Source organism: Athene noctua, chromosome 12 (genome assembly GCF_965140245.1).
Source record: "Athene noctua chromosome 12, bAthNoc1.hap1.1, whole genome shotgun sequence".
NCBI classification, from domain to species: domain Eukaryota; kingdom Metazoa; phylum Chordata; class Aves; order Strigiformes; family Strigidae; genus Athene; species Athene noctua.
In genome coordinates, this window is record NC_134048.1 from 23,095,410 (window position 1) to 23,111,476 (window position 16,067).

Below are 16,067 nucleotides of genomic sequence, written 5' to 3' on the forward strand. Positions count from 1 at the left end.
TCAGGGTCGGCGATCCCCGCGTGGTGAGGGGGGCCTGCCCCTCGTGCCGGGGTCCCCGGGGCCAGCCTGTTGTCTGGATTACGAGTTATCCCACCCGGGCTCTCACCTCCCTCCATTGCTCCTGGTCTGTGTCGTATCAAATAACTGATTTTGGGCTACTCTCTGCTTGTATTTTTAGAATAATTGCTATAAACATTCTTTGGGATATTTTATTTAAAAAACAACAACAGCCATTTATATATTTAACAATATATATTTTTATATATATATATAATTTCTAGATCAGTACATTCATCAGTACTTGTTTTTCTTCACAAACAGAAGAACTCTTACAATAGTAGACTTTCTAAAATAAATACTATTAAAATAGAGCTTCAAAATAAATATTCTATACAAAGAAAACCTTCTGTGGTCACTTTTCAGGGTGTGTATGTGGTGGGGTGGTAACAGGAGAAGGGGGAAACCTTTATCAGCGTGTCCGAGCGTGGGAGGGGGGATACCCAGTGCTGTGAAAGGGCGAGGGCTCGGCCGGGTGGGAAAGCCGGTGGCGTGAATTTAGTAGCCACTCCTTGCACCCGGCAGGCGCTGGGGCGGGATGATGGTTTATCTGTCTGCTGATGGTGAGCTCCAGCTGGGGATGCGGCGTGGCATTGCCCGTGCGCCGTAAAATCACCCCTTCTTGCTTCCTGGGCCTTGGCTTCTGTGGGCGGGCAGAGGGCAAACCCCGGCAGTGAACCTGCGACGGCAATTAGCAGTTCAGGGCGGTAAAGTCTGAGTGCCCTGTCACCTTCCTCCTCCTCTGGAGGCGCTCGGTGGTGGCACGGCGCCTGTCCCGGGGGAACCTGCCCTCACCCCAACTCTCGCCCTCGTGGTCCCACCCCACCGGGCTGACGTGGCCCAAGAGCAAATGTCGTGTTTGTGCTAAGGAGCAGCCGCCCCTCAGCTCGCCGGGGGGGACCCGACCTGCAGGGAGGGGTGGGCAGAGCTGCCGGGGCTGAGGTGACACGGCACCGTGGTACGTCTCAGGGCTGGCGGGAGACCCAAGTACCTTAAAAGGGGATGGGGGAAGAGAAGGGATGGGGGCTACAGACATTACTGACTGGAGACGTACCCTGCGCCAGCCCCGCGCCGTGGCGGAGCCCCCGCTTCGGCAGCCCCCCAGCCTTTCCCAGTGCTCACAAGGAGCTCAGCACTTCCCTGCCCTGGGCCAGGAGCTGTGGAGCAGAATCCGACCTGTGCCGGGAGGCTGAGGGGAAGGGGTGTGTGTGTGTGTGTGTGACTCTGCTACATTTACCACTGCTCTAACACATCCACTAACGCTTTACAGTCTTCCAGCCTGGGATCGGCTTACACCATAGCAGGATTTATATATTAAAAGAAACCAACAGAGAAATAGTTTACAACTATGTACAATGAAAGTAAATCCAGAGGGGATTGCTGGGTGTATATACATGAGTGTAGATTGGCACAGTGGCGACCACTCCAGCGTTGTAGTTGCTTGCAAGGACCACGCGTCTAAGCCATGGGCTTTGCTATTGCAGATTTTCAACACAGATCCCTCAGGAACAGCCAGGGACAGAGGGTCAAAAAGGCAAAACAACCATAGGTGGAGGCCATTTGGATACGGGTGGTCCCAATAGAGGAGGGCAGCAGGCAAATACCCCTCCTGCTGCGTCTTCTAGACTGTTTGCATCTTAGGAAAATGATTTCTCTTCTTAAATACAACACCTTATACATTCAACCAATGGTTCAGCTAGTTTGGGGTTGGTTTTCCTTTTATCTTTTCCCCTCCAATTTGTGCAAGATAATAAATACAGCTCTGGATCCCCCCCCCACCCCCCCCAGCCCTGCTTCCTTCTTTTTGGTGTCCCCATATGGTCAACACAAGGATAAACTACAGGTATCTGGTGACAGGAGTAGTATCCCTTTTTCTGTGATTTCTCATATACAAGCTAGCAAACGTTATAAATATAGGAAGTTGTGGGCTTTTTTTTTTAAATTCCCCGTTCAATAAATATCTACAATTAAGCTTGGCTAAACCCCAAGTCATCCAGGTTAAATGAATTCTGACAACAAAAGACACCAGAAGTCCCATCAGTACACTCCTGCCAACCCCTCTGCAGCAACTGTATTGCAACCAAGCAAATGGGATTCCTGGAAATGCTACATGAGCTCTGCCTATTGCTTATCTAATTAGAGATGACATTTCACTGTCACTGCTGTGCATTTACTGAGGAAATTTCCTCTAATTAAAAAAAAAAAAACCCAAACAAAAAAAAACAACCGAAAAAGAGAGATCAGATCAGTTTTCTGCATGCAACAAGTACCTACCTACTTATTACAGCGTTGCATGTTTGGACAAAGATTCTTATTTAGCACCTTGTAGTTGTCACGAGAAAGGGGTTACTGCATCTTAAGGGGTTACTGCACCCTAAGGGAATGCAGAACGGGCCTTAGGATGAGTGCACGGATAAAGCCGATGATATTCCATGGGCACATTCTTAAGTACGCTCTCTTCTCTCCCCTGGCTTTCTCTAGTGTTTGTTGACACTAAAATAAACATTAAAAGCATTCTCAACATTTAAAAGGACACGTTTTTGTACAGAGGAGGCAAAAGTTGAGCAGCAGCAATAGAGATGGGGGAATGGGCTGTACGTCAAGCAAATGCCATTCATCCCCGGGGCAAAAAAAATTTAGAAATCTTAGTGAGCAAAGAAGAGCTTGTTCCAGGAGAGGAGGTACTCGATTGATATCCCTATAAAAATACACCTAGGTGTATCGTACACTTAGGTTTTTGTGACTTCTTAACAGAGCTTAAAGAGGTTTAGAGAAACAAACACCGAACGTCTTTGCTTTGTGGCGTGAGTTAAGATCCCCTTCGCTCCGGCACTGGGGGAGCGAGCACGCGCCCGCCGGAGAAACGGGAGGCGACCGGGTGCGGGTTTGTACTGTCGATGTAAAATTAATATTCCATTGAGTGAAACCTCATGCTACGGATCGGCTCACAGGCAGAAGGACACGGTGTTGATACAACTGCCCGAACAAATCCTGCCGCTATTTCTCCCGGGGAGGGAGCAACCCTGCTACCATCTTGCTTTAAAAAGAGGGTCCAAATCAGTGTGGCCAGGTGGGTGCAAAGAAAGCGATAGGTCTAAACGTTAGAAGACCCTTAAACAAATGAACTGTATCTTTACTTCTGGTTCAACATCTTTGAGGGACACAGAAAGCTTTTGAGAAACACGGACTGTGTGTGCAACCGGCCCTTCTAACGGTGTGCGGGCGGGGAAGGAGGGTGCAGGGAGTGAACCCGTCACCTTCCACGGGCTGCTGGTAGCAAATCAGAGTTTGGAAGGGAAGCGAAAACAAGAAGCCCACCCTGAATACGAATCCGATGCAGCTTTTTGCAGCTGGGAATGGGTATTGCTTGTGCGGCCGTGCCTGCCAAGCGAGCAGTTAATGGTTCTTGTGGCGAGCAGGCATGGTGAGCAGCCGTCCGTCCGAACCAGGAGTTTTTAAGCAGCTGTACTTCGTGATATACGTAGGTTTTCAGCCTTCACTTGACATTATTAAGATTCCTCCTTTGGCCCCATCTATTTAAATTCTGACCAGTTCCAAAACCCTGAATAACCCAAAGTGCTTCAGTTTGTGGAAATAGTTGCTTCTGCTTTCTCCGAAGGCAAAAGGCTAATGTTATCCTCAGAACACAGGTTATTAAAAAGAGCCAAGGCCACCCCCCTCCGTGGAGCGTCCTCCCACTCCCTGTCCTCCCAAACCATCAAAAGGGCTTTTCTGGCCTGTTTCCTTTGCTCTCTGGCAGCGCCTTGCAAATGACACTGTTTGTGTTTTTGCATCTGCATCCGGGCCGGCTCACTTGGTCGTAGCATCTCTGGGACAGCTTGACGCAGCCGGTGGCTGGCAGGTAGCAGAGCAAGCAGGGGAGCACCAGGGAGAGGGCACTCATGAAGGACCAGCGGGCACAGCGGTTGGAGTGGGAGCAGGAGCAGGGGTGGTCGGCGCACGTGCCCTCGTCGTCCTCGTTGGTGCAGTGGTAGAAGACGCCCTTGACGAGACACATGCAGGTGGAGTAGTTGACCAGGTTCTGTGCCGAGCAGAGGCACTCTTGGTTGCACACCCAACACGAAGGCAGAGTCCGGGGCAGCGCGCACTCCTTACACTTGCATTTCCCACAGGCTTCGCACAGGAGAAAGTGCTTGTCCAGTTCCTGAGACACGGGTCCCTTCAGATCCAGGGGTTTGCAGTTAATGACCTTGGGCTGAATGCGAACCGCGCGGGGGGAGGACTGCTCCGCCACGGGCGCCGGGGCCATGTGGTCCAAGAGCCTTTGGTCTGAAGACGTGCTGCTGCTGCTGCTGATGGAGCTGGGGCGCCCGCTGAAGGAAATCCAGGGGTGGGTGACATCCTGCTCGCACCGCTGCGGGTGCTGGTTGGTCAGGACCAGTTCGTGGGGGCCGCGGGGGTGCTTCTGGGCTGCCAACTGGGAAGCGGTGGGGTTGTCGGTGTAGTCGTTCTCGATGTGAGTTGTCTTCATCTGGTCAATGGGCAGGATGGTGAGCGGGTGCTGCAGCCGCCCATAGGGGATCCGGCTGTCCAGCAAGGGCTGGACCATCACAGAGTTGGGGACAACGGTGATGTTGTGGGGAATCCGGGGCTCCATTGATAAAGCAGTCTGATTAACGGTGAAAAATCTGCTCTTAAGTATCCTGGGAGAAGGAAAGGAGAAAGAAAAGGGGCCGGGGAGAGAAAGAGCGCATCGTTACTGAGTTACGCTGCAACCCCAGCCCAAACAGGGCTCTTTGCTGAGGCTGGTTATTATGCGGAAGGTCTTACAAGGTAAATTTGTGTCCAAGGGAGTCAGAGCACTTGCCCCCGGTGTAAAGTGCATCACTCCTCCTGTTCCTCTCCCTAACCTTGGCCATATATAGCTCCTCCGGTCCTGGCAGGGCTATCATTACTGCAGGCTCCTGAAGTGCCTGTTCATCATTTTTACCGAGGGAGAGCACATCTTAGGGTCACCGGTGCATATTCCCATGTATTTCTGTCAGCAAACCGCCTGCGATGACTTATCTAAGGCTTGGGGGGCTTCCCCCAATTGACCCTGATCCCTATAAGACCCTGATGCCAGGTTGTGGCTCGCAGGAGCGTTGCCCTGCTACAAAGATGCTCAGGAGCGTGGGGCTGAGCACTTGGCCTCGCTAACCCGGGATCTGCCTGCTGGGGGGAGGCTTGGCTGCATCGCTGGGGGGTCCCATCCCCATCGGGGACCACTTGTCCAGCTCGCCTGGCTGCAGCCCGGGGTGGGAGCGGACGGGTGGAGCTCACAGGAGGGCACACACGCGGGTCACACTTGCCCTGTCACCTCCCGCAGGCAATTAGGCACTCCTCTTCAAAACACTAAGTGGACTAATATTTAGCTTAAGTGCTGTTTACTCACTATACTGGCTAAGCCATCTATTGCCGCCGTTTCTAATTTCATTGAGAGAGTGCAATTTATCCTGGAGTCGATCCAAAGATTCAGCAGCGGCGTAGGACAAGAAACCACAGGAAGTAACTAAACTTAAATCAAAGAACGGAAACGACTTGGTTCAAATTTAGAAAGTGCACATTGTTTTCTAGTAGATGTGCCATTTCCTCATGGGGTGACCTTTATTCATAAATAATAAAATGTTGGAGATCAGTTTAAAGAAGCGGTGAGTAAAGCCTCGGAGCAAGTTGCGGGGAGGGTGAAAAGCTTTTGGTATCGAGAAAAAGGAAATAGCGACCAGCTTAAGGCAGTGCCAGTTGTTTGTGTTCAGACAAACAAATTAACCTTTTCCGACAGCGTGGAAGATTTTAATGCTACAGCAGTCTGAAAAAAAAAAAGTCAGGAAGAAACTGCATCCAACTACAACCAAGTCAGACATGAGAAATATGTGTGTGTGTGTGTGTGTGAGTGAACGTCCGCCTCTCCTGCAAGAGCACATCCCCCCCGAAATTTAACACATTGCTGCAGAAATCGGAGCATGAACTAATTACGCATTTGTGGAAGGAGAAAGGGAAGTGCATTTTTACCCACCGAAAAATGTCACGAGAGCCCACTATTCTATTTGTAAATCGTTGCTTTGGGAGGTCACTTGGCATTTCAGGGGTTGAAAACTCGCCAGTTGTCCTGCGCTCGGCAGGGGAGGCTGGTGCCGGGGAGCGGTGGCCGAGGCCCTGGTGCGTGGGGACGGGCTGGCACCGTGTCCCCCCGGGCGGGCTCCCTTGGCCCGCAGCACCAGGCCAGCAGGAGGAGGTGCTTTCTCCCGCAGGCTGTAACGCAGCCCTTCCGCTGCTTCTCTGCACTGGTTAAACTTCTCTGTGGGGCCTTAGCCATTCGCTTGAAATTTTTTATTTCATTACTCATTGACATCCCGACTTGAGAAACAAGAGAGTTTTTGAAGCGTCTATTCCTATTTACTGCGTGTAAAAAATAAAAAGAAGCGATGATTCTGACAACCATGGGGCATGCAGAGGGAAAACAACCCAGTTTTCTTTTGTGCACCAGAATCCAGTGTCGTGATATAAAAACGGCTTTGCTGCAAGCCAGAGTTTAGCCAAATAGTCAGTTCTGTATCAGCTAGGTGTTATGTTTGCAGGAAGACTTCACAGTGGGTTTTTTGGTCTTTTTTTTTTTTTTTTTTTAAGGAGAGAGATGCAGCTGTTTTGGCTGCCAAGAGTAAATGCAGCAGAGCTGATACTAGCTGGAAGGTAGCTGGAGGAAATGGTGGCAGCTGAACGGCGCTACGAGCCGATCCGTCGGCTCCTCCATGTCACTGGCAGTGCTGCCTTCCGTGCCTCTCCTTAATTTTTAAATAACCTCTAGCATGGGGCTCTGCGTTCTGGCCTGAACTCACTCCCACTCCGCAAGTCCCTGGAGTTTGGTCCCTTCGCAGGAGGTTTAGACTGGTTCTGTGGAGCATTATGGATTTTCTGGTGCCCCGGGCGCAGAGGAGAGCTGCTCACCCCCTCGGCAGCACCCGCCGCCTCTGTCGATGCTGATTTTCCCTGACATGGCAGCTCTGAGCAGGAGTGGCACCTTGGGGACATTCTGCATCGCTGGTGGCACCGCCCGGGGAGCCCCTCGCCCAGGCACGGGAGGGCAGCAGGCGGGAGGGCAGCCCCCCCCGGGCACAGGAGCAGCACACGGGAGCTGGTGTTTGGGTTTGACATTAACTCTGTGCTTGCAGAGCCTGTAACGGTCCAGAACGAGCGGTGACGTCTCATGGAAGTTTTGTCATCAGATTAATCTGGAGGAGGTTTATAGCCACGGGCACTCAGAACACCCAAGGCCCTGGTACACAGACGTGGCCACATGCAGGCAGGCGTTAAGGGTGGCTCAACGGACATAATGTTAATCAGGATTTGGAAGTTAATTATCACAGAAAGGAAATGAACCCTGGACTAAACACCACACTTCAGGATAGTTAATGTTGAAAATTATTCATCATCTTTTCTCATTATAACATTATTTCTTTCAAGCAGGTGAACTACTTCTGCAGAGCAAGGGGAATGGAAGCCCTGACACGGGAAACCCAGAGACCCTGCAGATATTTGGGCACAGAATCTACTTGGATAAAACCCCTGGAGTGAAGACAGCCAAATAAGACGCAGCTCTCCGAATTCCCAGACCCCTGCTCTGGACACAACATCCCTCTTGCTGAAGATCACCTTTGAAACACCACAGACACACACCCTACCGGTTTTTGGTGCTTGTGCTACACACGGTCCTTCAACTTCTGCCCTGCCTGCTCACTCCCGAGCCGGGGGGGGGGGGTGTGTCCACAGTTAACTGCTCTCACCTTTCAAGCTACTCTTAAGAGACATAAATTTTTGATATTTATGGAATTTTCCAGGGACCACGACCACGTTGCTGCTGATGGTCTTGTCGCCAGAAGTTTCAGCAGCGCAGTAAGATTGCTGGTGACAGATCCAGGTCAAACATCTCGAGTGCTGAACTTGAGAGCGAGCTGGGTGGCCTTCGTTCTGCAGGGAGGCTCTCCTCCCTTGGGATCCGCCCAGGTGACAACAATGACGATATTTTATGGCGTGGTTACTTCAGTTTTTTGGTCTGCGTGCTTCCACCAGCGTGTGCCTCGAGCACATCTTTCCCTGAGCTTTTTCTGCTTTAAGCTTTACATCTGCAACCCAGGAAAAGACAGATTGCAGCCAAGGGCACTAGGTACGTGCCCAGAGCACTCCGTCTCTCATGGTGAAGAGGAATCCAGTCCAGTTCTCAGGTTAAGGACTTGTGTTGGGTCAGAAGCAAGTCGAGAAGCCAGACTGCTCCCGTGAAGTCTTGCGGCTGAGGAGTGCCTGCCTGGCTACGTGCATGAATCCTGCTGACTTCCCTGGAATATCCTCCAAGACATCGTAACTCGACTTTTTTTGGTTGATGGGTTCCCCAGAGGGGAAAAACACAGCTGCGACCAGTCTGAAAGTGTTCCAGGATGACTGGAACAATACAAGCAAGTCCTCCTTTGAAACGCAGGCAGTTTGCAGGCAGATAGAAGGATCCTCCTGCCCTTTTTCAGGAGTATCTGGTAAGGTGTTTGCTCAGCGGTGGGAAAGCTCATTCCCACCCAGGAGAAGCCATGCCCTTCTTCACCACCCCGCCAGGAACCATCCTGCACGCAGGGCGCTTGTCAGCAAGGACAACGTTGCCTTGAGCAGCAACATCGCTGTCTTAAAAACTGCAGTTTTGTCCCAGCCACGTCCCCAAACAACATTAATGTTTGGGGTGACCTGGCAGAACTCCAGACCTAGAAAAAGTTCAAAAGCCGAAGGGGTGTAACCTTGGGGTTCTTGCATTGGCTCCGAAGGCCTGTGCAGGTGAGCAAGGTGGGGGTCGGAGTGGTCAGTTGTGTCTTGGAGTTGCTGGTGTTGGCTGAGATGTTGATCTAATTCGGGGTATGGCACAAGGAACTGGCCACCGTGTGTCTGAAGCAGCCGTGGGTTGAAGTGGTGACAAACGTGAGCCCCTTTGGTTGGGAGGGATGGCAAGAAGGACTAGGCTGAGCTGTCCGTCTCTCCTTTTCTACTCCCCCCTTGTCTGAAACGGGCTGTGGCAACCACCCTGCCTAACCAGGAAAGGGAGTTACTAGAGATGAGCTGCAGATGTCAGACCTCCCGAGAAAGAACATTTCTGCTGGGATAAGAAAGGACTGAAATTTGTGACACCAGTGTCGTGAACAGATCTGCCCTTTCTGGCAAGGGCAGTTGGGTACTACTTTCAGATATAATTGCTCAAATTGAACAGATTTAATATAACAAAACATGTCATTTAAAGAAAATTGTGGATTAAAAAAGAAAAATAGAAGAAAAGATAATAATAAAGTAGAAGAGGAGATTTAAGGTAGTTGAGCGCCGTGACTTTGTGAAAGCTACGACACTCTACGCAGTGCCTTTGTTGTCCGATGCACTAATCCAGCCTGACTGGAAATTGCATTTTAATTGAGAAAAATTGCCATACAGGACACTTGTAAACAAAATTAGTTAATCTTTGATCATCAGTAATTACAGACATATTATAGCCTTAACGTAGGCACAAATTCACTGGCTGCAATTGTACAGGCAATTTTCTGAAAGCAGACAACAAGAAGAAAAAATTTGTGTGTTCTTACACTGGGATTTTTTCCATTCTTTAGAGGCAGGTGAAACAGGGAAGTTCTTTTCAAAGCTGACATGTCAGCAAACTCCCATGCAGAGAAAATTTATTTTCCCCCATGCCATCCAGGGACTGTATGGTTGCTCACCACATACAATTTTCAAGTCAAAATATACTTCCTTCCAAGGGAGTAAAATTGGATTCAAAAGTCCAGTTCATAAATGTGCCGCAGTGCTTGTTTCATCTCTTCATCAGGATATTGCCAATTTAAAATGACTATTGTACTAGATAATTACAAGTCCTAAAGTTGTAGGAAGCCAACTGTTATTTTAAAGTGTTTTGGTATTATTTCAGACTCAAAAGTTTCGTAAAATTCTTTAGTCATATGAAATTAAAACAAAAGTGAATTTATGTTTTAACAGGATTTGGGACTTGCCCACATCATTTTATAGAAAGCTACATCCTTGCAGGCAATTCCATGAGAAAGTCATATAAACCCCCAAGAAAGCTCATTCTAATTAATGTCTTCAGACCAACTTTTGAAGCAATACGTTTCTAGTATCTTTATTTTTGAAGGGAGTTGGATAACTTGTCTTCCAGCTACTGAAAAAAAGAAATGGATCCTGACTTAAATATCTAATGAGTGCAGGAATATGTAATGTTTGTAACTGTCCCAGTTACCTGTTAGTTAATAAGTTCTTTCTCATGTTTCACAACATTCTAGATGTATGTGGTAACCAAAGAATAATCAGAATAAGGGACTCAAGTCCAGAACTGGGTCCTGTGTAGAAGCCATCCTGCAAAACCCGGCCCTGGGAAGCGCCGGTGTGACTCTGACACATCCCCAGTGCCCACAGCCCCAGCAAAATCAACAGGAAAGTGGGAAAACGTGCTCTCACCTCCTGCCCACCCAGCACCAGCTCCAAGGTATCACAGTTTTGCCCAACCCGTTTCCGAAAGATGTGGAAAATTTCAACGTGAGATGCTGATGCGCAAACATCGGACTCAGCCTTCAATGTTGTAAAGAAAGTAAAGCCCCAAACGTGCTGCTTGGCGTGTGTTTGCTAATAGAGAGACCACCAGTATGGTCAGAGGAGTAACGGAGCCACCAATAACTCTTTCTGTCCTTTGTAAGCTGCATGTACCGGATCAGGGGTCGCTCTAATGAATTACGCCGTAATTACACCTCACGGTCTGCCTGTCCCTTCCGTTGGGTCTGAACAGCGCCAGTGTCAGGGGAGAGCCGTTTGCCTCGGCAAACCAAGCCTCCTCCTGGGTCTGCTGGTGCTGGATTGTCCTCTGTGTGCTCTGTAACACGCAGGTGGCCCCTCTCTTGGGCCTGGGCCTGCACCCTGTGTCGGCCGGGAGCCGCTGGACGCGCCGGGGGTGCAGCGCTGCCCATTGCTGTGGAGGTGGTGGGCAGCTCTAGGACATCTGTAATGGTGATAATGGTACTAGGTGGGATGGAGAGTAATGGGATGGGAGGAGCTGCCTTCCGCCTTCTTATCATGAGCAGAGTAAAGCAGACTTGGGTTTTCAGTGAGAGTTTTCCATCACAGGTTTCCAAGAATTTTCCAAGATTGAACCATCACAAGCTTTTGTGAAGAAGGGACAGAAAAATTACCACAGGGAGATGAAAGGCCAAGCCCCGACTGATGCCCGTGGGAGCCGTGGTAAGGCCTGAACGCGCCTGGAGTCTTGCTGTGGGGCAGCGATGGCGAGGGGACAGAGCAGAGACCTCTGAACCTTGTCACCCAACCGCTGGGTTACACCTCTTGGTAACTGTGATACTAGACCTGTTACTATCCAGGCAAAGGCTGAATTACAGTCTCTGGAAGAGATGTGACATCCCCTCGTTAAGGTTAACAGATGGGCAGCAATTGTTGCAGAAGACGTACTGCAGAAATTTGCTTATTTTCTTTGCTGTATGGGACACGTGAATTTCTAAAACAGTCAGACAACAGGAAGAAAACAAAAAACCCACAAGAGAATCTTTACAGATAAGTCTGAATACAAAGAAATTACCTTAATTGAAAACAATATACTTTGGAGTAGCATACTGTCAGGGGCGGGCATATATGTCAACACCGTTCAGAACTGATGGTAACCAGTGCAAAATTCTTGGGAGTTATCACTGCTTTTAGAACAATCCATGACTCTTCTCTCTCCTCTGGAGGTTTGGTTACATGGTCTAGAAACCCTTATCTGGCCAGCGCTGACCACAGCCGCAGCCCGAGCTTTGGGTGGGTGGGCAAGGCCGGCCCTGCTGGCTCCGGCCGGGTGCTGGGGCCGGGCTCACCCGCACGTCCAGCTCCTCCCACCAGCCCTCGGGAAAAGAGGGAAATACCCCGGACTCGGGCTGAAATCGAAGCCGGGGTATGTGGTACAAGAGCTAGCCTTGCTATCGGAAGGGACTCGCAGAGGGAAGATCTATCGGGCTTCCTAGGGTCTACATGTGCCCAGCGGGGTGGCCGGGGCATTGCGGGCACCTGGGGGGTTAGAGCTGGAGCTGCTGGGTGCTGCGGGCCACGACAAAGGAGAGGGATCGAGGAGGGACCCGCTTCCCCCAGCCCCAGCGGAGGAGGAGCTGGCGATAAGGCGACCAGTTCTGCCATTGCCTTTGCTCGGGCTGAAGGACATCCCACCCTCCTGTCCAGGCCCCCCAGGAGCAGCAAGGGACACGCCGCTCCCGAGGGAAGTCCCAAGGTTCCGTAAAAGCTTTTAATGAGGGAAGATGACACTTGAAGTTAAAGGAGACCTTTCAGTAGGCGCATGTTTTTAATGTGTGATTAAGAATAATATATAATGTTGGAGTTCATTAAGACTGAGTTAGGCTGTCTGAATTTTGAGTCAAGCTGTAAATGCTGTAAAAAAGAAAAAAAAAAGCACTCTTCCCCATTAAGTGTGCATTAATATTAACAAAATATTGATATTAATTCTTTTGGTTCCCCTCCTTAGCAGCCTTACCTATCTAAGGCCAGCTAGAATTTTCTCTAGGAAAAAAAATAAATTAGAAAGCTTATTAGGGAAACCTGCCATTTTTAAAATGAGACACTAAATTCTTGCCAGAGCGTGGAAATTCAGAAGCTGGGAAATGAGACCTGTAGACTTCCAAGAAGCTGTCTCTGTCCAGCTAAAGTCTGTTCCTATGGTACGAGCGAATAAAGCACATTTTGGCCCACTAACGTTCAGATCTCTAGGGACTCAAATTTCTTAGTCAAAGCTTTTTATTGGATAAGAACGTTTATTTTAAGGCCAGAAAACTATGCTCAGATATGATCTATTAAGCTAACGGGACCAAATGATAACCATATTAGAAGGATTTTATATTTTCTTAAGGAAATACCTTGTATTGCATTCAAAAAGAATAAAACCCAAACAATACTTGTGCAACTGTTTGCCTACAGAAGGGCAGTTTTAAGTACTGGGCTGTATTTGGGAAATTGTAGAGCAACATGATTAATGGTTTTTTGTTTGTTTTTATGGTTAATAATTGGAAAACTATCAGAACTGTGAATTAATTATTGCTGTAGTGCTGCAAGGGTTGTGAATTTTATTTCACTGAAGTCGGATAACGGGATTTTTTTTGGGGGGAGGGGGGAGATTGCTTTTTGAGACGTTGCATTTCCCAGTATGATTTGGGAATTAGTCATGATTCCATGAAAACAGCTTTTGTTTTGCTGTTTCAGAAGGAGAACAAATAATTTCTCCCCTGCACATACCTCACAGAGGATTTCAAAAGGACTGCAGTATTCAGAAATAGTCTGTTTAATTTTATAATACCGATGTAGAGTCCCTTCTAGCAACAGAAAACACAGTAGCCCATGGAAAATGGCACATTTATCAATGAGACATCCCCAGTGGGGTTCCAATAACTGAGACCAACCCCTCCTCCTGCTATCATTCATTTTTATATGGAGAAGGGGGAAGCTAGTCATCGGGATCATTGTGATTCTGTGCACAAATTGTAGCTTTATTCTTTAAGCCAAAATAAAGAGAGGAGGGGGAAGCCTTAATATTGGGAAAGCTGCGTTTCTGTACCTAATTAAACAGCAATTCCTGAGCTATTTTGACATACAGTACCCTTAGCATGGTAGAAGCTGGAGAAGTTTTAAAGAATCTAGAACGTGCCTTTTCCACTCTGGATAATTCAGGGATGCTTTTTCCTTTTCTCTTTCTTTCCCTCCTTCACCCTTTAAGGAAAAACTCGGGGCTGTGAAAGATTTAAATGAAGAAATCAGACCCTTGGTCACTTGAAGAAAAAGAGTGAAGCCTTTTCCTCCTGTGATCAATGCTGATATTCATTTGCACTGCCATTTCCAAGGTCTGCATTTCCACTCTTGCTTTCCCCCGAAGACCTTTGTGCCTTTTATATGCCCCTTTCTGTTTTTTCCATTCCCTTTCTGATAATGAATTTTCAGAACATGTCGTCTCTAGGCTTGTCTTTCTCCTGTGACGCCAGGACTGGTACCAGAAAATAAAATCCTGGCTTATCTTTGCTACGCAGTTGGTAGAGAAGAGCAGCCAAGACAGGTTTTTCCTCCATATATAATACACTTCATATACCTTTATGAAATGATTCTAGGTACACATTTTTATTACTTATCTAGCCTTTAAAATGTATAAATCCATCCAGATTTAAAACTGAAGCAACCAAGTGTACAGCAAGGCAGGGAACAGCACAGTGATGGAATAAGGCACTGAGGCCAAAAAAAAAAAAAAAGACAGTTATATGAAATAAAATGCTAAAGAGCAAAGGTCATGCAGGAAAGATCTGTCACACCAGTGGCTGGTCCCTGAAGCGTCCTATTATGGAGACGGCTCAGAAGTACTTGACACTAACAAGACATAAGGCTTTGGAAAAGAGAGGAAATGCGTATAATCAGTTTTCATATTCCACAGCAAGGAATATCCAACTCTCATTTGTCAGCCCAGGTGACCATCTATTTCTGCTCCTTTTCTGGGGAAGGAAGAAGGGATGAAGGAGAGGACATCCCAGCAGCAGAAAGGAGAGCCTGATTCTGCTATAAAACCCTGCAAACCACCCCGCCGCGAGTGTGGTGAAACCTGCCTGCCATCTACGTACGCCAGCTGCAGATGTTGATGAGAGGACACAGAAAAGAGGTGTGAACAAGAAAGACGGATGCAAATTCTACAAGAAACGGGCTGTTCCTCCAGAATGCAAAGTCTGCTTTAGGTCGTGAAGCACCAGGCAGCTACCCGCCGTGTGTAATTATAGATAACTGCTGCTCGGAAAGTCACGGGCAGGGGGACGCCTGCCACCAGCGATCTTGAAGGGACGAGACAGATACATCTAGGAAGGGCGCAGGATTCTCCCCGGGGGAGCAGGCTTGATTTTCCCCCACTTAAAAACCACGGAACGCTCGCTCGCCAACCCAGACCTCGCACTTACTTGGAAGGATTCAGCCACGACCATCTCCCCGCGGGCGAGTTAATCCTAAATCCGAGGCGGCCGGACCTGGGCGAGCCCTGGCAGGAGCGGCTCAGAGCTGCGGGAAGGGACCTGGAGCGCGGCGCTGTCAGCCGCGGCGCTGCACCCGCCGCTGCCTGGGAAAATGGCTATTTTATGAATGGGAGGGCAGCGCCCCCTCCTGCGCATGCGCGGCCTCCCGACTCTATGAATGGGTGGGCACCGGGGCGCCAACGCGCATGCGCGGCCGCCTTTTTATGAATGGGGGCTGGAAAGGGACGTGTGGCGGAGGACGGATACGGCTCGCGCTTTTTTTTCCTTTTTTTCTTTTTTTTTTTTTTTATGAATGGAGGGCAGGCGCCAGCTGCGCATGCACCGCGCCCCCCGCCCGGGGCTGGAGGTAACGGCGGCGGCCGCCGCCGCGGGGGGCACCGCGGTCCCGGGGACACCCCCCCCCCCCCTCCCGGGCCCTCCCTGCCCCGTCGCCCCCTTCCCGCCCCCTCCGAGCGCCGCCGCGAGTGGGGGGCACCCCCGAGGATACCCCCGGGCACAGCCCCTGCCCCCCCCGCCTTATCCCCCCTGGGTGCTGCAGCGCGCTGGGAAACGGGGTGTGGGGGGGTGCCGGGCTGCCGTGTGCGGGCGGGGGGGAGGTGGGGGGAGCTTTGGCGACCCCCGTTTTTGGGGGAGAAGAGAAGATAATCGTGGTTTTCCCGCATTTGGCCCCGCGGTTCGTGCCTTGCCCACGCGTCGTCGTCCTTCCACCCCCCCTCCCCACCCCGCTCGCGTTGCCGGTTGCGCGTTTCGCCGGCGGGACCGGTATGGGATGGCGAGGAAAAGCCATCGCTGTGATTGACGTGCCGCACAGGCGCCGTGTGGGTGATTCTATGGCTCCCGTCTCTTGCGAAGGCAGCGGGGGGTAGGGTAGAGCCGCCCAGGTCATACCAAACCCAGAGCAGGGAGATGCTCCTGCGCCCTGGGAGGGATGCGAGGGAT

The 16,067-nt window shown here is 49.9% G+C and overlaps 1 protein-coding gene across 1 annotated transcript; it reads right to left on the reverse strand.

The window, feature by feature from the left end:
• Positions 1-1,861: 1,861 nt before the first annotated feature.
• On the reverse strand, positions 1,862-15,153 carry SPRY4 (sprouty RTK signaling antagonist 4). The gene is made up of 2 exons (XM_074916594.1): positions 15,057-15,153; positions 1,862-4,721 (listed from the first exon to the last, which is right to left on the reverse strand). Exon 2 carries the CDS (start codon positions 4,673-4,675, stop codon positions 3,776-3,778), a length of 900 nt encoding a protein of 299 aa, XP_074772695.1. The 5' UTR covers positions 4,676-4,721; positions 15,057-15,153; the 3' UTR covers positions 1,862-3,775.
• Between the last annotated feature and the right edge of the window lie 914 nt (positions 15,154-16,067).

Coding starts and splice junctions, on each gene's coding strand:
- SPRY4 (XM_074916594.1), bottom strand. CDS start 4,675: ATGGAGCCCCGGATTCCCCACAACATCACCGTTGTCCCCAACTCTGTG.